Genomic DNA, 24,801 nt, shown 5'->3' with positions numbered 1-24,801 from the left:
CTTCTGTAGTGGTACAAGAAGGGGATTCTTGCCCAATATGATTGGAGCTCACAGCAGTATTGTTGGATTAATAATGTTGTGAACACCATACATTATGCCATCAACATATTCATGTCAGGTTTTGCTGACATTTGACTTTTTTCACCCATAAATGTGGGCAGCGTGTTGAAATTAAAATCTTGTGATTTTAAAAAATGGGTATAGATTGTTTGTTATTCAACAAAACACGATATAATTGAAAGAGGGTGAACAGTTTTTCAAAGCACTATTACCTTAAAGGGAAATTGTATGAACTGCATTTGTATATTTCGGGGATAGAAAGAATCGGCATTGATGAATGCATTTCAAACCACAATAAAAGTCAAATGTACACTGTAACTTCTAAAACGTCCAATTTACATCACAAAATGGAAAACATTTCCAGAGATGCATGGTGCCATGTTCTGTGATTCAGAACAAGGCAAAAAGCTTGCAGTGACGTGATGTAGCCTTATTAAATTGTAAAGAAGCAGGCTTGTGAATACAACTCTTTTATTCCAATAGAAATATTGCTCTCAACTTCGAGATGGTTTTGCCGACATATACTACTTACTGTACTTGTTAACTCTGCATGCAGATCACGTTGAAACATTTCTGCAGTGAAATGTCTACTGTACAGCCTGCACTCATTCTCCTGTACATCATCATAAAAGTCATTACAGTGACTAGTGAGAAAGAAGGGCCACATTACATCGCAATTCGTGGGAACTTGAAGGCATGTTTGTGACAACATGTTGTGCTTAATTCAAAATTTGTAGATTTATTTTGTTACTGAGATTTAATAACCAGTCTGAGAAATTGAGACTGCATTTCCCCTTCAACTGTTAAGTATGTGTCCTGCCTCAAGACCTCTGTGTGTTGGTAAGTTTTGGTTCACTGCAGCACTCTGTAGGTTGAGGCATTGATAGATAATGGATGGATGTTGTGTATGTTTCCTGGATTCCTGAGAATGAAGTTTGACCTTTACCTCTTGCTTTGAAATGACAGAAACAGTATCTCGCCCTTATGAAGGCTAAACGTACTGCCAACAATACTAATCCTAAATATCATGAAAAGGTCAATCCCTAATCTTTTCATAAACCCTTTGAAGCTTCCAAAGTTGCATTTTTATTTTTTATTCATTTTCTCTCAGATGACCATCACAAAATTTAGAAGGTGGTACTGTAGCTTTCCTATTGGTTTCTGTTTATCTCTGCTCACAGCAAATAAAATCAAACATAATGCAGTCCAAGATGTGTAGGACTACATTATTAAATTACTTTTACAGCAGATTCCGAGCTTGTGCAGTAAATACATCTGTGGCAGCTTAGTCCTATGAACTTCAGTGGGTTTAGTCTACTTACTTAACTTGTTATTGCTTAACAGTATTTCGTCAGCAGACATCCCCCTAAACAGTAAACAATTTCTCAAGTGAATGGAATGGTGACTCTTTCTGGAATGTTATTTTTTAATAATCTGGTTATTTTGTTTCTTACGGTTTTCATTCCACTTAAATCAAAACATTTTTTTCATTCATCAATATAATTTTTTTTCTTGGCTTTCATAAGAAAGTACTATCTTTTCATTGGTATTATTTTTCCACCTGAAAAATGTGACACACGTTTTCAGTCATAGTACAGTTTTAAATGACATAAAGTTTGTTAATATTGCGAAAGAGGAAGGTGGCCAGTCAGTTTGTCTGTGTTTGCAAGTGCCTAGGAAAAAGAGGACCCACCACATCACAGCTCAGTGAATGACCACTACCCCACCTTATTATGATAATGCACATTTCATCAAAGGGTTTGCTTTTTTGAGGAGAGAGGGTTCCCCCTAGGCTTCAACCTCCCATGAAACAGTTCTGGCAGGGGCAGCAGTGTGGAGCAGTATTTAAGTGTCTGGAAGGTTGTGGGATCAAATTCCATGTGAGACTCTTCTGATGCATAGTAGCCTTAGGCAAAATACAGTACATCACCGAAACTGTTTCAGTAATACCTAGCTGAATAAATAAGTGCAAATATAAATCAGTTGGTGTAAAAAAGTCAGCCCACTAAACTAATAATTTGATTTCAGTTACCTAGAAAGCCTGTTTTTTAGAACGTGGGGGAAATTTGCAGTTTCCCTATTTAGCTGTATCTTTTGTACTCCATACGTCAGGGACCCATACTCCAGAAACCTCCTTACAGCTCTGTTTAAACTGACACAGCGGAACCAGTGGAATATGGAAATGAGTTATAACTCCCTGGAGTAATGACAAGGTAATATGTTCTAGATTCTTGTTAAAATATATAAACGTCAGAGCATAACAAGCACTATTCTTAAGTCTTTGACAGCTTCACTTCTCACCTTGGATATCCTGGTTTAATCTTTTTAGTCTGAAAACACTGCTTGCTGAACTTAACTTAGCTTGTTCATTGATTAACAGAGCAGTTTAGAGATCAATTTGTTATGGTTAATGTGAAATTTCATAACTTGTGATGCAGATTGATGTGTTTGAATTCTAAAGCGTAAAGTGACCAAAGAAAAAAGTTAAACAGAGCTAACTGTGAGGCTGGTATTACTCTGTGGACCTCATTAGTGACTTATCCTTAACCCTCCACTACTTTGGAGAGGATATTAGAATTGAGTCAAAAAAGGAAGAAATGGGTGCTCTGTGTGTTATCTTTACAAATAAAGCTCAACCCTTTTGGCATATGGGTCTTATTGTGAAATGTCAAAGGGATTACTGTTCTGAATTAAGCACTTTGGATTTCAGTTTCAGCGTATTTCAGCATGCCCTTGCATAACAAAATATTTGCTACCTCAACGATGCAGTTCTCCTAGGAAGCACATGAATGAATATAAAATGAGTTTATGTTAGAAAAAAATATTTTACAGAAACAGTTGATGTATGTGAGAATTTCTGAATTGCACAAGTCCGGTCTTTTAGAGGAGTCTGATAAATGTTGATACTTAGTGTCAAATGAAGCACTTGATTCTGTACCGTCTTCAGTTTATAACCCAAGCTGTTGCTAAAGACCTTGAGTGAGGCAGTCATACCAATGCAGAATGCAATCTGCATGGGGTGTAGTGAAATAGTTTTGTGATGTTTAGGTCCTTATCAAGGGGTTCTGTCATCAAAGCAGTTTCTTAATGTGATTTTCACTCAAATTCAATTTACGGTTGTATGTCTAAAGTGATGGGTTTTGTTATAGAATCACCCTCCAAGTAACAGTTAGATTGCATATTTAGTCTAGTATGCATCTGTGTAACAGAGCAGATTTGCTTTGAAATTAAGCACATCTGAGTGACCAGTATGTGGTTTTAGGTTTCCAACCACAGTATGTGTATTATTTGTTACTTTTGCATTTTCTGCTACCTATTCAAATAATTCTGTTCTATGAAACAAAGCATCCCCTATTCTATGAGCAAATGCATTTGTATTTGTCTCAGATTCCGTCACTTGAGAAAATGTTAAGCAAATATAATTTTCTTGCTGAGTGTAAGTGGTTCAAATGACAATCACCCAGGCAGCATAAAAGGTCTGAAAGCATCTCTCTTCTGTAAGCATACAAAAGGAAATCATAAAGCTCTTAATATGTTCTATTATGTGATATTTATTTAATAGGTAGTTTTCCACAGATTATTTTATGATAAAAAAGTTTGCCAAGACAGCCCATGATGCCCAGATGGGTTAGGCTGGAAGTGACAAGCATGGAACTCATATTGTCATATTACTAGCATGATAAGGAACAAGTAATACATTTAATACATGTAATACATGACAATAATATTGGCATAGTATTGGCATTGGCAAATATTGGCATAGTATAATATTGGCATTACTAGTATGATGCTAATGCTAGCAAGTTAGCTATGTGGTTACCATTATTTATATATCTTATATATGCAGGTAGTGTGCAAAAAATGGAAATACCAATGTAAAGTCACTTTACAAGACATTGCACCACAATAGTACAACCTGTTGGCACCCAGCAGGAGGGATGTACAGTAGCAATGTTACTTACAGTGTTATCTTCTTCTCCCTATTATCACAGAGTCAGCTTCCCTGGGTGTATTCAAATCCAGCCTCAAAACCTTCTTCTTCAGAAAGGCTTTTATGTAATTTAATCGGTGTCTGTGTTTGCTCCTTGCATCTTCGACTAGATTTCTAATGACTTGTGTTTGCTTGTGCTAATTTTATCTTCTACCATTGTTACTGTTTTTGTTTGTTTTAACTTTTTGGTTTTTACTTTGAGCACTTTGAGAAGAAACTTTAAAGTGCACTTTACAAAATGAAGTTTGTTATTATTCTTTAACGAGAAAACCAATCAACTTATGCCTTGTTGATGGAGGTAGAAAATGCTGTCTCAGGTGTCATTCTGGAATATCCCTTAAATACTTGGTTAGGTATGGATGTGGACACTGAGAAGGCCATGACATATGGATAACATAACTGTCAAGCTGATCAATGCAATGGGTGCATGCTCTGTGCTTTGCCATCCTGGAAGACTCCCCTCTCAAAGGAAAGGAAACAATCACTTAGTACCATTAAGTAGCAATTAGCACTTGCCTTGCCTTCTAAGTGAGTGCACCCAAACCATGCCAGGAAAATGTGCTTCACAACATTACAGAACCACAAGAACCCTTCATTGTTAGAACCAATCTCTCAGGTCATTAAAGTTCTTTAGATTTGTACACAAAGAGTAATCGTTTGTCTGTCTGAGAACACAGTAAAGAACGATTATTCAGACCACATTTCTCCACTGCTCGGTAGTCCATTGCCTACTCTCTTTGCACCAATGGACTCAAAGAAGTACATTGCCACATGTGATAACCTTTTTGTGCACCCTTACTTTACTGTGCCATCCCACTCTGTGGAGTTCTTGGCAGACCATTTTTGATGACTTTGGCTGCTCATGCCCCAGGTTACAGTCAATTGATCTTCAGTGGTTCGCCTCTTTAACCCTGCACTTTGAATTAATACACAGATAATGCACAATCTGGGACTATGTGCTTCTCCCAACTTTGGCCCTTTGCTGATGATGTCTTTCAGATTTTCATGTGACATCACTTTAGGCACTTGGTCACTGGTGTTCTTGTCAAAAGGCACCTCAACAATCATTTCTCTTTCACTGTCAAGTCATTGAGGTCTCCTTTTGCAGCCATGCTAGGCATAATTATAGGCAACCAGACCTGAGCAGCATTTTTATACAGTACATGACCCTTAGCATGCTGGGATTCTATTGCTTATTTAACACATGAACCACACCCATATACTTTCAATATACTTTGTCTACCCAAGGGTTTCCACTACCTGTATGTCCTGTATTTGTAAGCATTCTTGCAAAAACTATATTTGTTTCCATATTTCTGAAGGCAACACTTATTAATGATACACAGATGACAGGTTCTTTAGACTTTATTAAAACAGCTGAAAGAAGGCATGCCCTTGCTACTTAATATGCATTATTATTCAGCATGTCTCTTTTCAGTAGAAGTACATTAATGAAATGTGAAAACTTGTCCTACGATGTAGGTTAAAGGCTATATCAAGTCCAGAATACATAACATACTAAAAAACACCTAAACCTATGTTGTCAAATAGCATTAGTTTTTGCTTCATTAAAAGTCAGAAACAGGAGGTCAGTTGTATTTTTCCTTAGTTCTAAACTGAAAGCAATGCTTTGATGCTTGCATTGTTACTACTGCATAAATATGCAAAACCCAAATAAAATAAATTGAAAAATTATGGCTTTAAAGGTTCAGGGAAATACTTTTATTCATATGCAAGTGACCACTAACCATGTAAGTAACAGAGCATAGTCAAAGAAGCGTTGTGGCATTTCAATAAAAACAGGTGTACTATACCTAATTCTTTGCATTTATATAGTATTTTTCATCTCGGAATCCTAAAGGATATTACATGTAGGACTGGACCCACTTCTTCCTAAACTGAGGTGCAGCACACACCTGGGTGATGCACAGCAATCATTCTGTGCCACCAGCCTGAGCTGAAGTGCATATGAAGTAAGAAAAATGGGTTCAGAACAAAGTACCAATTAAACATTTTGCAAAAGGGCTTATTATATAAATTGTTTAGATTATACTATTGTTTATCATTGTCTCCGATCAATCACCATAATGGCCCATGGACTTGGAAACTGTGGTGTACCTACTGGTTCACCAATATCACTTAAAGTAGCATCCTGGTTTTCTCTGGAGGTCTCCCATTTCAGGTCTGCACAGACCCAGCATTGCTTAGTTCGGAAATCAGAACAGAGCAGTTTAATAAGTGGTAATACTGTTGTCATCACCTCTGTAAAGATAATAGAGACAATGGTGACATTTTAGGAAATGTTTAAAAGTCTCACACTAAAGAATGCACCATCAGCTGACAGTGGAAGGGCTCAACTTGCATTGCAGCTTGATCTTGTTCACAGACATACAGTATGATGTAGCTTTCCTACCACAGACCATGACTTCCTACACTGGATCGGTGCCCTGGTAGAGTTTATTGTACAACAATTTAGAAAACCATGTTTTTTTAACTAAACTAAAAATATTTTTAAATGTTTTTACAAAAATGAGTACTCTATATGTGATTGCTCAAGAGAACGATATTCTCCTCCTTTTAAAAATATGAAGTACAGCTTATCTCAGCCTTAGATTGCTAGTATTGTCTCAGTCCTCTGCCACTGCCTCTGCAGTCAACTGTCAATTCCTTCTGCCCTTCTGATTTTCTGCTCTTTTTGTGATGGAAAATGAGTACATCTTCTCAATACGTGTCGTCTCAAATACATGTGAATCAATGTTTAGCTGCCATTCAGTGTGAGACATTAAAAGTAAGCATGCAGATAGGTGTTTGACTCTTTTATTTCAATCACTGCCACTTTATTCTGCATGATATCACTGTAAAAACCTAATTTGTTCACAAATACAGATCCCTCATGTGTAATTGGCACTCTATTTATACCTGGTTTCTAATGATCTAATTACATGTAATTAAAATTTTATTTAATGCCTTGTGTTGTCTGGGCTAAAAGTGAGGAACCAATAGTATCCACCACTTTGCCTTTTTTATCAGATTTCCTATTGACTCTGTTATCCCTATAAATCAAAAGGAAAAAAGAACAGGTTTCAGGTGTTCATTATCTACTGTAGTATGTTGCAAGAACGAAAGCAGCATTATTGTGCTAATTACACTTATTGTAGTTCATGAGGGTTTTTTGTAGCACCTTTGTTGTTTTCTATTCAAAAGGAATATTTGTCTAGAAACTGCTTATTTACAATGATTCTAAAGACTAAAGGTATAAGTGAACCAATTTTGTGCACTCTGAAGGTTGTGGTGATGTTTTCTTTGTTCTTCTCTGTTCTGTCATTCAGAATGAATTGACATATTTCAGAAACATGCAAAAAATATATAATAAATAATATGAAACACTTAATAATAATTTACACCCCTCGGGACATTAGGGATGCTTGGCCAGATGAACAGGGCTGTTCCTAAAGCATGACATCTGGTGAATATATCCTGAGCATTATTCCTTATTATTTTATACCTTATCATAAGTCACGGTTTTTCCAATGATTACATTCATAACTGTTATAACAAGTATTCATTGTTATTGTTTTAGGTGTTTACATACAATAATATTTTTGTAAACAATTGCTATAAAAAATCCTGATGATGCTGTGAAGGGCTATGGGATCCTACACTGTAAATTAAGCTGGGTATTTCATTTATTTTCTCACTTGATATTGGCTTTAGCAGATTTGATACCAATTCAAGTTTTTTTTTAAGCAGGCTTGCAACACATTGCAGCTAACATAGCATAATAGTTTCCAACTCAAGGTTAAACTACATCTTTTATACATTTTTAATGGCATGCGGAGCACATGATCAATATACAGTAGTCATTGCTTGCACACCAGCTAATGTTATTGCAGGTGTACAATTAGCCAGCCAAGCCCTTGCCCTTCAGCACATCTGTTAAACATCTGTTCGGCACCAGGTTCTTATGCCTTGTCAGGATTAGTGGTGATGGAGGAAGAAGAATAAGTAAATTGAGACTTGCTGAGTACAGTCTTGGTCTTCTTGGTATTTTTCACTTCTTCATGGTGGGAAAGCATTTATTTTTATTTTTCTTCTTAAAAAAATTAAGGCGACTTAGATTAATCTTGATTTTATTGTTGTGTGTACCATATGAGAAAAAGAACTGTAGTGCTAAAGGAGTCTCATGAATTCCATCATTTGACATGGCAGATGTATAGTGATAAAGTGTGAACCCTGAAGAGGAGACTCACATCTTGTCATTCATTACATCTACAGGTATATGATTAATCCATTGTTATAAATATTCTAAAACATACAGAGTTTTCAAGGTCAAAAAGACAGAACACCTGGAGAAATAAAAAAGCCAACAGGTTGACAATTGCTCTACTTCTCACAAGATATCATCCATTTAGAGGTGTGGCTTTTTTTCTCATAGTACTTATTGAGCTCGATATTGTTAAGACAGTGGTCTTCATTGCTTCAAAAAAATGCCAGGAGCTTTCAAACTTGTAGAAAGCAAGTAGAAAACAAAATAGTCTATTGTCTTCCACAGATTGTTGTCAGCTTTATGAAATTATCAAGTCTGCGTTATCAACCTGGTCAGAACCTGGTTCTGTTTCTGATTCATTGTTTTTTATCACTATCTTAGCAAGTTGTTATACAGTATATGTTTTTTTTCCTTGCAGATAGGGTTCAGTGATTTTCATGGTTACAGTTACTATCTCTAGTTTCCTTTAACTGTTAATATAAACTCATCTAGGGCTAGTGTGTCTTAATAATACAGTAACAGGATTCTGGTATGTATTTTTCTATACAGTTCAGCCATTGCTTCAGTGTCAGTGTCAGTGTCAGTAACCTCTCTGTTCCGTGTGACTATTGATATGTGTGGATATTGGAATCTCCAGGCAAATACAGATACCAGTATTAAGTCTATCAATCAATTTTATTTCATTAAAACCAAAGATTGTTAACCTTTAAAAAAATTTTGTGTAGACTGATATCAACTGTAAAACAAGACTTCATATTACACTTTATTTCATCGGGTAAAAAAAGTCAATATTGAAGAATGTGTAAAATAAAAATCTGTATTTTTTTTCTTTACGCAGCTAAATCTGACAATATTCCAGGTATAAACTTTAGGCACCATTTTTAAGGGTCTTGATGTAGACAGTAAATTAAAGCTGTAATTACATGTGATGTGTTTAAAGGTGTATAAAGGTGTTATATGGTGTTATATGGTGTACAAATATACATATACAAAAATAATGTACCATCATGTACTGTGCAATTTAAATTTAAAGAGTAAAATACAGCACAGACTTTCTTCAGTTTACTAACTACAAGACAACTACAAAATGAAACAACATTCCTGTGTCTCATTTTCCTCATTTCCTTTCAAAATCTGTTTCTTTTTCCCATTCTGGGGCTCAGTTTAAATGTCTCGCTTTGTATCAATCAGGTACATTGACACTGACACTGGTACCACCGATGCATATCTACTCCAAGTGGTCACATTGGTATCCTAGCACTAATAAAATGATTTGTCACTCATCACAGGCCAGAAAAAATAATCTGATTAGTGGAAAGAAATGTGCAGGAAGGAGGACATATCCTATTTGAGTTAGTTTCTTTTGCGCTGTGCAGTTTCATGTGGTTTGATTTACCAGTAGAATGTAAAAAGGCACTTGCTTTTTTGCTTTCTTGTTGGAAAAGGCACCAACTGTGCCTCAGTAGAAACCATGAGGACATATTTCAATATTTCTCTGTGGGGTTCCATTCATAGTTTTTTCTAGTCTTATGTTTACACTTCACTTTATTACCATAAAACACTTGCAATCCTGTACTTTTACCAGAATTGTCGATCACCTAATGGAGTATTATTATACATTTACCATATTTAGCATCAGAAATCTATTTCTTCAAGGCAGTTGAAGACCTGGAAGATGCTATAAACGGTCTTTAAATATGTTCAGAAATACCATGACTGCTGTCAACAAGATCACTTAAGGGGAGTAAAACATTTCAAATTTTGCTGTACTCAGAAGTTTGTAAAAATACCTTTACATCTAGAGTACCTAAAGTGTTAAGTTTGTTATGTATGCAGTATTACAATCCAAGCTGCACATTATACTGTTAAATCTGAAAATCAATGTACAGTATCGATGGAGCCTTACTCAAAGATAATGAGAACCCTTTTGTCTGCCTTCATGTTGTTGCTTTTGGTTTTACTTACAGTGCTTTAGTATATATAATGCTGCTTATTAAATCGAATTTCCCTCACCTATTGAGAAATGAACATAAGCAGGATTATTGTGCAGTATAACAGCATAGAACTAAGTCTTCCTAAAGGGCATCAAAGTTCCTTGTCTCTTAAGTGTGTTCTTGAGAGTCTGCATAGCTCTTGTCAGAATGCCAGAGTACATATCTTTGCATACAAATGTTCTATTAATGGAATTTTTGTCTTTTTTTAAACATGTACACAGGCCACCTCCTGTGAGTGAAAACGCTCCCATTGGAACAGTGGTTGGTGTGATACTGGCAGCTGCTATAAACCAAACCATTGTCTACTCCATCGTCGCAGGGAATGAAGGCGGTAAGTGAATAAAACATGCTTAATCAATAGGCTATGTTACAATTATACATTACAGTGAGGACTCATTTGTAATTTAATCTTGCTGAACACCAAACTGATTTGTTAATTACTCAAAAAGACTGATATAAATTAACGTCTTTCTTCTCAAATTCTATTAAGAAGCTGTGGCATTTTCAAAAGTACTTTTTACATAATTTCCAGAGCTTTTTTTGCCCTGCGTCTCTTCACACTAGAGGGAGCTTGCTTCAATGATTATGTTAAAGCATTAATAGATAACAAGGCGATATAATCTAATTTAATGCAATGGTCACACACACTGCACACAAAGTGTCTCTCAAGGTATCTAATCAAGATGCGAAAATGAGATTGCTGCTTTGCTCAAAACAAATATGTTCTAAAAGAAGGTTGGATCACATGTGAATAAAAATAGGATCACAATATGAATAAAAATGTTCCTGAATTAATCCTGGCTTGGAAAACATGAAGAATTAAATGTGCATTCAAAGTTTATTGTTGATATGAAAAACATTCACAATTAGTGTTGTGCATTTGTTGTCTGCAAACTAAGCCACCATGTGATCCTAAACCACCCACATACTGTATAAACTCACTCAGTGCTCACAGAAGTGGAAATATGAAGGAATTTTGGCTTAAAACTAGTGTACCTCAAAACATCACAGTGATGCATATATTAAAGTACACTTCTGCGAATACAAAGCATGGAAATGCATTATTTCAGTTTCTGTGCATTTTCAAAGCCTGCCACTATTTGTGTTCACACACAACTGCATATAGTATGTTTTCTGCAAATTGAAGAATAACAATTGTCATTTTCTCCAAGCAGGCACATCTTTAAAGAGTATTGTATTTGTTATACAAAGGAACAAGTAATAGGTTTATTCCATGCTGAAATGATGGCTCACACATGAAGAAGGCTTTACAGCCGAAACGTTGTGTTTTCTCTCTTCGCTTTTCAACGTGGAATAAACCTATTACTTGTTCCTTTGCAGACTACGCATGCTGATGCAGCTCCCCACCTGAACTACTTGTATTTGTTATAATGCCATGTGTTTTTCTCAGGTGAATTTACCATTAATAACAGCACAGGAGTCATCTCCACCAGGAAGCTTTTAGACTACGAAACCAACACCAGCTACATCTTACGTGTGCAGGCTGACTCTATGCAAGTAGTGAGGTCCAATCTGCGTGTTCCCTCAAAAAGTAAGCTTTCAGTCACAAGTGTTGAAAAGCATTCTGCAATATATTGGTTGTATAGAATATTGTTAAAGCCAAACGATGAGCAAATGAAGAACACAGCACTTCAAAACTGTGATCTCTGTTTTTCATGTCTTGTTCATCTAACGGATATGGAACTCATACCAATACATTATTTTCCCTCTCCTGTTTTTTAAAAACGCAAAAATGCTCATTCATTGAATTTATTTTCTTATTATGGAGAAATTAATTAGAAGGCTCATGCTGTTTTTAAATATTAATAGATTTAAAACATCAGGCACTAACAGGCATGATTTAGCAGATTAAGACTGTCATGGCCTTATTAGCCAAATTCAGTTTATTTGTTCTTAATTGAGCAGAAGTAATGGTTACAATCAATTTAACACAACAAAGTTATTTTTAAATATGTCTTCTTAATGCACATTTTAACCAATCATTATTCTATAAATAAAAGCATAGGATTAACTACAGTTGCCTTACTGGCTTTCTACCCTGCAATTAAAGCAGTTTGGTTTATGACTTTTATAAGAATATATGAACATAAGAAAGGTTACAAGAGGAGGTCATTCAGCCCATCTAGTCAGTTTGGTATTTACTAACTAATTGATCCAAGGATCTTAATGAAAGAAGTCAGGCTGTTGTCTTCACCAATATAGCTGGGTAGCTTGCTCCCTACTCCCACAGTCCTTTGTGTAAAGATGTGCCTCCAGTTCTCAGTTTTAAATGCACTTCCACATACTGTAGTTTCTGCTTGTGTCTTCTGGTTCATGTTTCATTGTTGATTCTGAAGAAGTCAATTGAGTTGACTTTGCCTTTGAGGAATTTAAATACTTTTATTAGATGCTCTTAAAGGCTTCTCTGTTCTAAAATATAAATGTTCAGTTCTTTCAACCTTTTATATGCATCCTATTGTTTGTATTTTGATTGTTCAAATATTTAAATTTAAATCAGATGAATGTATACACATCAGTACTGGCAAGAGTGTGCAATGTGAGTATTGTTTTTATAATAACAGAACAGGTACTGTATATTTCATGTTTAGGTAATCTTACAGCTCATATTTCCAAAACAAACATCTTTAAGCTGTTCTTTGGTTTGCAACAAAAAAAGTTTTGTAAAAAAAGTACACTACAGTATATAACCTGATCAAATCAAACCATGTTCTAGAACATATGACTGCTATTACCAGTGGGAAGAATCTTATTCTTCAATGTTGATGGACACTTAATTTGTTCCACAGGAGGTGGCTGCATGAAAACTTTTTGTTAAAGAACCACTCTATTATTGCAGCGCCATGCTGGGCCAGAGTGTCCCTGCACTGATTAGAGTACACTTTGTTGAACAAATTATCTTTATGGGGGTCTGAAACAAACTGCCTGAGTATGCTGTAAGAGCTGATTTCCTTTCAAGATCTTTCAAGAAATGGCTGGAAGAGATCTTTGGGTCAATAAGACAGTTGCAATCAAATGAGCCCAATCAGCCAACTAGCCTCCTCACATCTGTAACCTTTTTTATGTTCTTAATTTTGTTTCTAATTGAGGTTTGCATATCAAAATGTGGAGGTTTCTACTTCATTATCTGGTATTTTATTTAAAGTACACCATTTTACATCCCATTAGGATGGCAGCAGGAAGAACAAAAATGTGTGGAGATATTTTGTAACGCCCTACATTGTATCTTTGGCAAAGCATTTGGTTATGTGATAAATAGGTTTGTGTATTTGGCGTTCCCATTACGCATTCACTGGCTTAGTTCTGATGACTCTGCCTTTTATATTACAGGCGGTCATGAAAGTGTCCATACTGTATGTATGAATGTGAATCAGTATATCAATACATGCATGAAACATAAATTGCAAGTCAGTGTTGGTAACAGAAATAAAAGTGACAATTATAGAAATTGTCAATAAGTGGTCAAAACGAAAACATAATTTATGTTATATTTTAAATATGTATACACACATTTTTATCATCAGTGTTATATCACTGTTTTACCAGGCAACACGGCAAAAGTGTTTATTGAGGTCCAAGATGAAAATGATCACCCTCCAGTTTTTACGAAGAAACTCTACCTTGGCGGAGTGGCAGAAGATGCAAGGACATTTACCTCTGTATTGAAAGTCCAAGTAAGTAAGAGGATAATTGGTCTTGTCTTTCATTAATAACAGGACAAAACAAGCCATCCCATATAGTCTTTCTCCAGATTCATAGATATAATTGCTTAATTGATGAGTATTTAATGAGGAATAACGACACCCATGAATCTGCTGCATTTGAAAATGTTTGTTGCATATTAAGGTATGGTGAGATTTGACTCTGGCAGGCTGGGAACTCTGATGCAAAATGAAGATTACCCAAGGAGCAGCTGCAAATACGAAGGTGGAGGAGGGATGGAGGAGGGATGCCTGGGACAAAAGGCAAAAAAAAAGATATTTACATATGATTTGTTTATATAGCTTCGAGAAATGACATTGGGAATAATTATGATTTAGAACAGCTTGGGCAAAAGCCTTGGTTGTCGTTGTCCCTCCCAAACTTCATTTAAGAATTTCCATGTTTCAGCACTGTCTGAAAACGCTAATAGTCACTTTAGCCAGAGAACGTTTCATCATTGTGTTAAACATACTGTAGATGTCAATTATTATGAAGGCTGTGGTCCCAGAGGTATCAATAATGAAGTAGTTCTTGGTATTTTTTCCTAGCAAATAGTTACGGTAGCTATTATAAATGTTACCTGGTGATAGTCATGATCCTGGGCAACAGCTTTAATCTTTAAAGTTTAAGATGACTCGTTGAAAATGAATGTTGAATTGGTTAACATGGAGCTTTGGATTGAGATGCCTGTAGAGAAAGTGTTATATCAGCTCTGCCACACAGCAGCAGACACTGGAAGTTAAACAAAAATGGAAATGCACACAATTTCCTAATAAACAATTTCCCTCTTCTTACAACACTATTCAAAAGATATACAATTATTTTCTGACTAGCAGCATTTTGTCTTATTTGTCAAGGCGTGCAGATGCTCAAGGGGTGGCGTATAACAGCTGGATTTCACTCTTTCCTATTGTTAACTTATAAGCTTTTGAATTTTGTTCACAGTGTTTAGCGCAGTTTATCACGTATTTTCAATGTCTAATACTTGCCGAATTAATGAAAATACATTACAGATCTTTATATGGATTCACAAAAAGCAGCTCAGCAGCTCCCAGATTAAGCTAATCTACTTTAAATCCTTCTTCAAAGTAGTTTCAGAAAAAGATTCAATTGAAACAGTATAGTACTGTATCAAAAAGGGAAGACAAATTGTAATACTATGGCTTTGAATACTGCAGAAACATTGATTTATTATGATTTATTGATGACATTATACAGTATACAGTATACAGTACTGAATGTATACATGCTTGTCACCTGTGCCATAAATTGATTTTTCTTTTGAAGAATTTATTTTTATTTGCACATTGTTTTTCTTCAAGAAAAGGGGGTATAAAATCAGTCTTCCTAACTATATAAGAATACTCAGGATATGTTTTATTAGAAATTAACTTAATCCAATTCATGAGACCATCCATTTTCCTTCTGTATAATTGCTAAAACCTAGAAAAGCCCTGAATGAGTTAGTTTCCTTCTGTTATGTGCTATCTTATATTTTTGAAAACCCAGTATTCCCGTTATGTTGGTGCTCACTCTTTATTAAGTCCGCACTCTTTATGAATATTTACTGTAAAGTTCTGTTATCATGCAGATATTTCCTTACCTGGTATTCAATGTCCAAAGCAATGAAGTCATTTTTGTTTTATCCAGAAATATTGTTTACCTAGCCAATAAAATTTACTGTAGTTAAACCTGCTAACTGCACAGTATTTTGTTGTGTCTTATTTTTATTATTTTATCTGATGTGTAATGGAATGCAAAACCATGTATTATATTCACAAGTTGACATCTGATGACAGCTTTAGATTTGTATAACTGGTTTTCCTAGTTTTCTCAGATCCAAACAGTTTTCCTCTGAACATAATTATTATCCATTTGTTGAAACTAAAATGAATTTATGTGAATAATCTAAGTTTGAGCACTTGCAAGTGTCTACAGTATATTAAAATTAGGCTGGGGTGCCTTTTCTCATTTGAATTGTAAAGTCTGAAGCCTAGCAAGCATTAGTAACATCGTCACAAAAAAAATACCTCCTTTGTGTTTGTGACAGAGGTTGTGCGGTGCACGCTGCTATCTTTTTGCCTTTTAGCGTGCACTGTTTCAGGCCTAAAAAGTGTTATAAATCAATGTCACTGCAGAGTAGAGCTTTGGATGTTCAAGTTGGCTAAGAAATAGAGGAAGTATCAGACTTTCCACTAAGCTTTAGTAGCTCAAAGACTCCCTCTGCTGAAAAAGTTGCAAAAATGTAAATGTAAGAAAAATGGGTTTCAGCTGTACTGGTAAATACTTTTTCTTTCTTTAAAAAACATTTTCAACTTGTTTTTTTCTGTTTCACAGGCCACGGACAAGGACACTGGGAATTACAGCGCAATGCAGTACAGATTGATTATACCGCCATCAAATGATGGCAAGGATGGCTTTGTGATTGAGGCATACACAGGCGTCATTAAAACAGCAATCATGTACAGAAACATGCGGAGGTCCTATTTTAAATTTGAAGTCATTGCCACAGACAACTATGGAGCAGGTTTAAGCAGCAGTGCACAAGTAGTTGTAAGTATCCCTCTCAGAAAAATCTTTGAGCTTTCTGTTAACTAAAACTATTTATATTTTTTTGGCTGTGTTGAGAGCAAACATACTGTAGAACTCAGCTGCCATTTACAACACAAGATGATGCCGTGTTTGCTGCCAATAGGCACAGCTGTTTTAATATTACCTGCTGTTTCATTTTCAAATGTTTCAGCTTAGCTTCCAAGCCAGCTCAGGTCTCAAGCCATTTGACTCTTATCACAGAAACAAGACAACATTTAGCACCCTTCAATTCAGGCTCAAGCATGAAAAGAAAGGACGGGGATCATGGAGAGTGAATTAATTCCCTCTCCTACTATTTTCTGGATGTATCATATACCATCATTACATGTACTACGGAACCCCCTAATGTAATTTATTATCAGTAAATATATGTGTGCATAAATCCAGTTGCTTCCTATAATGTATTTGTACTTCATATGATATACAATGTACTGTACATACTATTTGCTCTGCTAATTCAATTGTGGGAAATGAGCATAAATACCTGGGCTGAGCCTCATTGTGTTAACATAATCAGTTTTTCGGTGTGACTGTGTGAAACCACACAACAGTTTGCAGTTTGTTAATTTCCGATGAACATTTAATTTCATGGATGCTGTATATGGGACCAGGCAGCCGTGTAGAATAGGATTTCCATATTTATTGTACTATTGAATTTGGAATACATTAAATAAGCACATGGTTTTCAGATAAGACAATGACTGTTGTGTTGTTTGGTACCAGGGGGATGTCATGCAGAGTAGAATCAATTGAGTTTTTCTCCTTTATTTCTAGATATCTGTGGTCAATCAACTGGATATGCAAGTTGTGGTTTCAAATGTTCCTCCTACTGTTGTGGAACAGAACAAAGATCAGCTCATTGGGTAATGAATCACTTTTATCTTTAAACATTCATATAGAAACCTAATTATACCAAATTGCCAAAGGCATTAACAAAATTTGAATGCCAAGCAGTCTTTTGATATGTAGTAAATAATTGCAGAAGAAACACTTTGATTTTTGACATTTGTACATTAAACATACTTAAACACCATTAATCTACATGCTCTATCGGGCCAAACAGATGTTCCACTTGCTTGTGTTCAGATTTATTTTTATTAACCTCACCTTTCAAAGATCAAATAGTGACTTGTGCTGTTTGATTACCATAAAGACAAATGTAGAAAGAACATTCTGCATATTTATGTTTTTAATATTTTAATCAGCCTCCTATGAAAAAATCTCATATAAAAGAGACTCTAGAAGAGTGAAATTATATTTCAAGGCTTTTTATCATTAAATTAGGCAGTAAAATTGATAAATTGCTTTCAGATCGGTTCCAGTGATCCAGTGAAGGAGGCATGTGCTGCATAACTTTCACTAATTATTTTTTCCCATCATCAGTTCTACACATGACCCATATTTGTCTGTCATATGGCCTTAGGGGATATTTGAGATTGCCACTGTGAGATTGCTTGCTCCTGTCCATCATAATGACTCCTTTTTACTGACAATGCTGATGTTCGGTGTCAGAGTTAACATGAGGGAAGTAGTTCCCTCTAACTTTGAGCCAAACACGGCTTCTAAGATTAACTGCTAGAGCTGTGGTCTCAGCTGTGTTTATCTGAGTTTTCCCTTCCCAAGGGTAAGACCATCAATCTCAGTTCAATATTGTTTTTTCAGCATAGCAAAGAAAAATTCCAGTTCAGGCCAGGTAATTGGTGTATAGTGCCCACCTTTTCTGATACGAAGACTCGAAGTGTAGTAGATGCTTGCTGATAGGCAAGAACATTTACAGTACTCTTGAAGTTATTTCATTGTAGACTCTTATTTTAAGATTTATTATTCTAACATTCTTACATAACCTTTTATTTATTTTTCCAGTAGAGTGTTATGTTTCCCATATTGAAGATTAAAAAAGGATACTCCACAAAGTAGTTGCTGATGTATCCAAAATTGTGGAAACTACCACTAACCTATCTTTCATTTGGGAAATATTGACAATGCTAGAGTATGTCTCAAAATGTTTTCTTGGAATTATCAAAGCACCTGTTTTGCAAATTATAATATTGCAATGTGGCAATGATTATCGGATCTGAATGTATTTATGTACAATAAGTGCTACCTTCCCAGTTATTCCCAAGTTATTTTTCTTTCCAAACATTAATTCAAAACACAGGATTTTGGAACGATATGTCCAGGATCAGATTCCAGGGGCAAAAGTGGTTGTGGAGTCCATTGGACCACGAAGATTCGGGGATGGATTTGAGCAGGAGGATTACTCCAAATCAGACCTCATGGTGTATGCTATTGACCCATTAACTAACAGGGCCATTTCACGACAAGAACTTTTCAAGTAAGCACATTCTGAGCATTGTCAAGGGTTAAGAGTTATGATTTCTACTGACAGATGTTTTAGTTAATTTATTTTTGTTTTGGCTACTGTTTTCCCTTAAGTATAATTTATGAGGTAAGTATGCAATCAAAAAATATTTACATTGAAACAAACCTCAACAGAATGTGTAGTTAATGTTTAATATCAATGTAGTCTTATTTCCAAATTAGTGCATTTCTTCTTTTAGTTCATGAACAGTTGGCCACTATGTAAATCCAAACATATTAGTTACCAATGTACCAGTTAATGTTAAACAGCCTTGTTGTATTCTGTCCTTTCTAGTTTACTGGTCCTTTTCATAATAAAAAAAGGAGGCAGGGCTTCTTTGACAAATTTTGGGTCCTGCGTTTGGTCTTATCTGCTTCCACAACAGTGCACATCGCTGCTTTGTCTGCAAACATTTTATTTCCATCCATTTACAATATATCTGACTATTCCCTCAGAGTTTATCCTTGTGCCACCACCTGGCAGCTGCTCTAGATCTGCCATTCAGAAAAGAATAACGGCTAGGATGTGTCACACTGTCCCTGGTGTGGCACTCGGAAGACTAGTGAAACCCCCACCTGTCCCTCTTCACCTTGCGTCTCCAAGGAGGAAAAAATACGTCATGACTGACTACGTTTTTCCTGGGACAAGTAATTCAGTCAATATAGTTAGATACTGGCTAAAATAAAATCCAGTTGCAACAGTATAGGACACAAAATCCCTCTTGTCTTCTGAGTTTGAAGAAATGCTTTGTGAGCACATTGCTAATCTCCCTGTATTAAAGGACTGTCCTTGGCCTCCAGCGTAGTGTAGTCTATGATGAGGTGTATGTTATAATGAAGGCAATTTCATGAGATTTTACTTGAGAGCATAGTATGGACGTTTTATCTCAAAGACAGCATTCCAAGAAGAAAGGACACTGATGAAAATGAACTGGTAGGTCTCTTCTGTAATAATAGCTTTTCTGATACATTATTAGAAAACGTTTCTCTGGTGGTTTTAAATGAAAAGCTTACTTTATATCTTGCATGTTTCACTTTAGATTTTGTAATTACTTTACACTTATAGTACATTCACAGAGTCAGGAAATGTGGGTGGAGTGCTACACTGTTGTGTCACCTTCAAAATCCTATTTTTGAGAACTCTTCAGAAAGGGACAACATGAAAGTCACATCGGTAAAGCAGTGGCGGTATTCTTCATATTGCCAAATATCATCAAAACAATACAGCAACCCAATAAACTGTGTTTAGCATGGAACAGCAGTATCTTCAATTGATATTAAATAATGAAAAATAAAACTTCAACCATTTTTCTTGAGCAAACACGATCATGTCTAAATCTATGAATCCAAAATGCTGTTCTTTTGATGACAATACTGTTTTTTTTTTGCATGTGAAGGTTTTCTTTTCAAACTCACTGAGTTTGTTATTTGTTTATATGTCATTGGGAGAATATTAAAGTAGGCATAAGAATGGCCTCTTATTGCCTGTCAACTTGATTAAATAAGATGGTAATCTCTCCTTCTGGTAAAAATGTAAAGTGTACAAATATACTTTCTACCCACATAATTATTTTAACTGGAAGTGCAAAATCACATTTTCTCAATGTTTACCAAATAGCTTAAGATGAAACTTTCTTGTTGGCAGTATTTAGGAGCAATAGTATCACTTTTATTTATTTATTTGATATAGAGTATCTGCTAAAAGATATAACAAATAGTTATAAAACATGAGTGCTTTTGCAAATTTATTTGCCTATCATGTACTGAAAGTGTCACTCTTTTGATGATAAATGTGTGAACATTATTGATCAAAAACCTAAAAGCCTGCAAGTAAAGTGTGCTATTTGTGTAGCAACAGTTTTGAAATTCATATTGTATTTGGGAAAGAAGGATTTGCTTATACTGGTGTCTTTTTCTTTAAGGTTTCTGGATGGAAAGCTACTGGATATTAACAAAGAGTTCCAGCCTTACCTTGGTCAGGGAGGGCGTATTCTGGAAATACGAACGCCTGACATAGTAGCAAGTGTGAAGAAGGCAGCACAAGCAGTGGGTTACACAGAAGGGGCTTTGTTAGCCTTGGCTATTATCATAATTCTGTGTTGTATCCCTGCTATTTTAATAGTCATGGTCACCTACAGACAGTGAGTATATTCGTTCATATACATATTAGAAGAAACACCTGAATTTACGTACTTTTGAAAATACACAAAAAAAAAGCACTAGTCTTTCTCCATAAATAGTAAGAAAGGCAGTTTAGAGAAAAGAGGTCATCTTCAGTAAATTAATTTATGCCTTGCTTTAACAAGTATGAATATTGTGAATGCTGTAGCTGAGAAACACGCTACAACATTTTGATTTTAATAAACAGGAACAGATAGCAAATCAGCATAAGGCAAAATGAGATGTTTGTTTGTTGAGAATGCTCATAAAAATGCCAGTGACTGTTAGACAGAGTGCTGTTTTTGAAGGATAACAGACTTTAAAATGAGGAACGTGAATCCTCTGAAGGAATTTGTCTGGATGACTAGGTTTTGCTGTTCCGGCTTTATTTAAGCACTGCTGTTTGAATTAATGTGTAAATGGCAGATGGGTCACAATTGTTGTACTAATCTGAGCATGTACACTTTTGGAGGTGGAGCCAACTAGCTCTGTAGAGCCTGGGGAATGAAACAAAGGGCATTTTTGGTGATCCACTCACAGTATAGTGGGATTTTAATCTGCAACATTCTGTCTATTGTACTGCCATGTTCAGAGGATATTGTTTTAATTACAATAAACTATTTGTTCTTAATAGTATTAAAGAGAAAAAGCTTGAAAACATGGAGCTAAATCCTAGAATGTTAAATAAAAGCCCGTGGGTGTCTCTCAAAAAATTGTATTTATGTTGGAATACTACACCTTGTGGATTGAGCAGTCAGCACCATCTGTTATGTAGTGGAATTTCCTCTAATCAGTGTAAAATGGAATTGTAGTTTTAAAGAAGAAAACCATAAAATGCATGAAAATGAAAAACTACATTTTCAGAATATGAATTATGCCATCTGTAAGCCATCTAGTAAAATATATATACTGTAGATTTCTGAATAACTACTAACATTTGCTTCCCTCTTTTCTGTTTCTGCCTTGCCTATTATCAGGTTTAAAGAGTAAGTATTATTATACATTATTGGAATGCAGTATGTTATTGCATTGAAGAAGTTCAAATAGGTACAGTAGCTGTGTCAGCATGCCTAAGCTGCTAAGAGAAAAAGATAAAAGTCTCTTCAATGCTGAAAGGAAAAGAAAAGAGACAATGTTTCAGTTGTGGAGCCTTCTTCTTTTCCTTTCAGTATGGAATAAACCTTTACTTATTCTATAGCATTTATACAGTGCATTTTTTCAACTTAATATTTGATTTAAAACCTGAATGTTAAACTGAAGACTTCTAAGGGCAAGATAATTTACAGTAAATGTCAGAAAAAACTGAAGAGAAAGAAAATGAAACATGTTCATTGCATAACTATTCAGACCTGTGAACTCAATATTTGGTGGGCACATGTTTGGCAGAAATTACATTTGCATAACCGCAAGTAATTTGGGTAAATCTATAACCTTACAGATTTGCCCAAATGAGACTGTATATGTTCTGTGATCCTTTGGGTTGAAAATCTTATTTTACCACATTATTATTAATTAGCTGTTCATGTGATTGGTAAATTAATTGTTTGCATGAAAATAGAAGAAAAAAACAGGCCTAAAAGTAAAAAAAAAATGTACCTGTGGGTTTGGTATCCTTGAACTGCTTGGTATTATGGGTAATATATATGGTCAATTATTTATTTAGGTTGTCATGTAAGTTTCTTTAAAATATGCTGACATTGCTTTCAATACCTGGGGTTTCATATATCTCTCTTTCCAATTACTAAAGACGACAGGCAGAGTGTGCAAAGACAGCAAGAATCCAGATGGCACTGCCAGCAGGCAAAACTGCAGGGGGTGCCACCAATAATCTATACGAAGAGCTCGGGGACAGCACTATGTAAGTACTTTTTCATAATGTGTATTTCTATAAATCTATGAATATAATCTCAAGTCAATTTATGTGTTCAGATTAAAGGTCAAATGGTTATTAGTGACCTCTGTTCCTACAATGGATTTTGCCCTGTGGAAAAATAATAAGAGTTTAAAGTTTATCCGAAAGGTAAACAAGACTGCTCTGTGCTTCTCTTCAATGTAATCATTTTTTTGCTGGAAAATGAGTTTGGCTGTGACTTTCTTCACCTTTTTTATTTATCAGTCTTCCATGCTTCAACAGATTTGTGCAGCCTGATATGGTGCAATTAATCCAATTGGATTTCATCTTCAAGTAAAATATGATTTTAAATTTGGTAGGAAATATTGTATCTTGGGATTAAAAGGAAAAATAAATGAACAGAAACATGTCAAGCATGACTCTGTAGAACAGGGGAAGTTAATGCCACTTTGGTATAATTGGAATAAATGCAGCATTTAATTTAGAAAATCTGTAATGAAATAGTTTTAGTGTATAGATAAGAAGTAAATAGTATTCTATGCAACATGATAGTATGGCTAATAATGACATTTTGTGACTATGGTAAATACTACACATGCAATTATATACAAAAACGATCAAGAGCTATTGTAATGGTTTGGCAAAAGCTACAGAGTAAGACCGTTGCCTTTTTAGCACTAATAAACTAAACAGAGAACAGAGATTTACAAAATACAGCATACTGTAGTTTATTCTGTTCAGTTCTCATGGTATGTTTCTCCTGTGCAACCATTTTAGGTTTGATCAAGTGTGGAGATATTTCATTTCTTTTGAGTATCTGCACTGTAAGGTTTTATTGAGGCTAATTTAAGATAATAAAGCTTCAAAATTCAAATCTAAATATAGGCTCAGACAACTGCTTCATATCTTTTTAGAAGTTATTGATTGATTTTTTCCAAGTGCATTGAAGGTGTCACAAGTTTGATGTGAAGTGTGCCACAAGCGTTGGATGGATTTGGAAAATAAATTACTCAGACTGAAAACAGAATTTACAGGCCTGTGAAAATCCATCTCACTTTGTTCGACATCTTATTTATACCTGAGAAACCAATGTGAATTCTTTGCACATGTAATATCACAAGGTTAAATACAGATTTTTCAAAATGAATGAAAATTCTCCTAGGTTTGAAAATGTTATCGAGGTGTTGTGTATCTGGAAGTGGTCTAGATTTTCTTGGCCAATGGTCTAGATTTTGTTGTATTTTATTAAGAATGCTAAAAATGTCAGGTGTGTTCCTAATCTAGGAAGGAGCAAACTCTTATATATATATATTCTGTAATTTATTTACAGTTTTGGTAATTGATCATTCCTTGTTTTTTAACTTCTTCCATCTACCTTTGTCTATCCTTGGTCATGTCCATTCATAACCAATGTGTGGATTCAGGCATCAGTAAGTAGTTTTTTTCTCAGTGACTTGAAAATTGGACCTACGGTATAAGCTAAGTAAATTACATGGCTTCTCAGTAGCATTTAGTACTGCTCAGTACTATCAATGCAGGCTGCTTTATGTTTTATTAGTTTCCTGCTGTTGGGTTTCTTTGTAGGCAGCCAATCTTCAATATCTGACATGTATTTGTGCTTTTACTCTTAACCAGTAGCATAGAAAGTGTCTTTCCATATAAAACAATTGTTTTATTGCCAAATTACCTTAGTTAAAGAGCTAACCTCAATGAATAAATAATACTGCGTGCAATTCAAATGGCACAGCAGTTACTAAGAAAGATTTTCACTATATCTGAAAAGCTGAATTGATTAGAATTTTAG

At 35.2% G+C, this 24,801-nt stretch overlaps 1 protein-coding gene across 7 annotated transcripts in view; it reads left to right on the top strand.

Annotated features, from left to right (window-relative positions):
* Positions 1-24,801, top strand: part of pcdh15b (protocadherin-related 15b) — a 314,610-nt gene that overhangs the window by 274,075 nt on the left and 15,734 nt on the right. For all 7 annotated transcript variants that reach the window (XM_088634838.1, XM_088634837.1, XM_088634840.1 and 4 more), the window contains 8 exons: positions 10,534-10,643; positions 11,724-11,864; positions 13,877-14,004; positions 16,370-16,585; positions 17,399-17,487; positions 18,783-18,959; positions 20,908-21,126; positions 22,893-23,003. In XM_088634838.1, the coding sequence (XP_088490964.1) occupies positions 10,534-10,643; positions 11,724-11,864; positions 13,877-14,004; positions 16,370-16,585; positions 17,399-17,487; positions 18,783-18,959; positions 20,908-21,126; positions 22,893-23,003 (1,191 nt within the window). The remainder of the gene's footprint in view (positions 1-10,533; positions 10,644-11,723; positions 11,865-13,876; positions 14,005-16,369; positions 16,586-17,398; positions 17,488-18,782; positions 18,960-20,907; positions 21,127-22,892; positions 23,004-24,801) is intronic.

Source organism: Lepisosteus platostomus, chromosome 6, assembly GCF_059453375.1.
Source record: "Lepisosteus platostomus isolate fLepPlt1 chromosome 6, fLepPlt1.hap1, whole genome shotgun sequence".
Lineage (NCBI taxonomy): Eukaryota > Metazoa > Chordata > Actinopteri > Semionotiformes > Lepisosteidae > Lepisosteus > Lepisosteus platostomus.
This window is presented reverse-complemented; position numbering and strand designations above follow the sequence as displayed.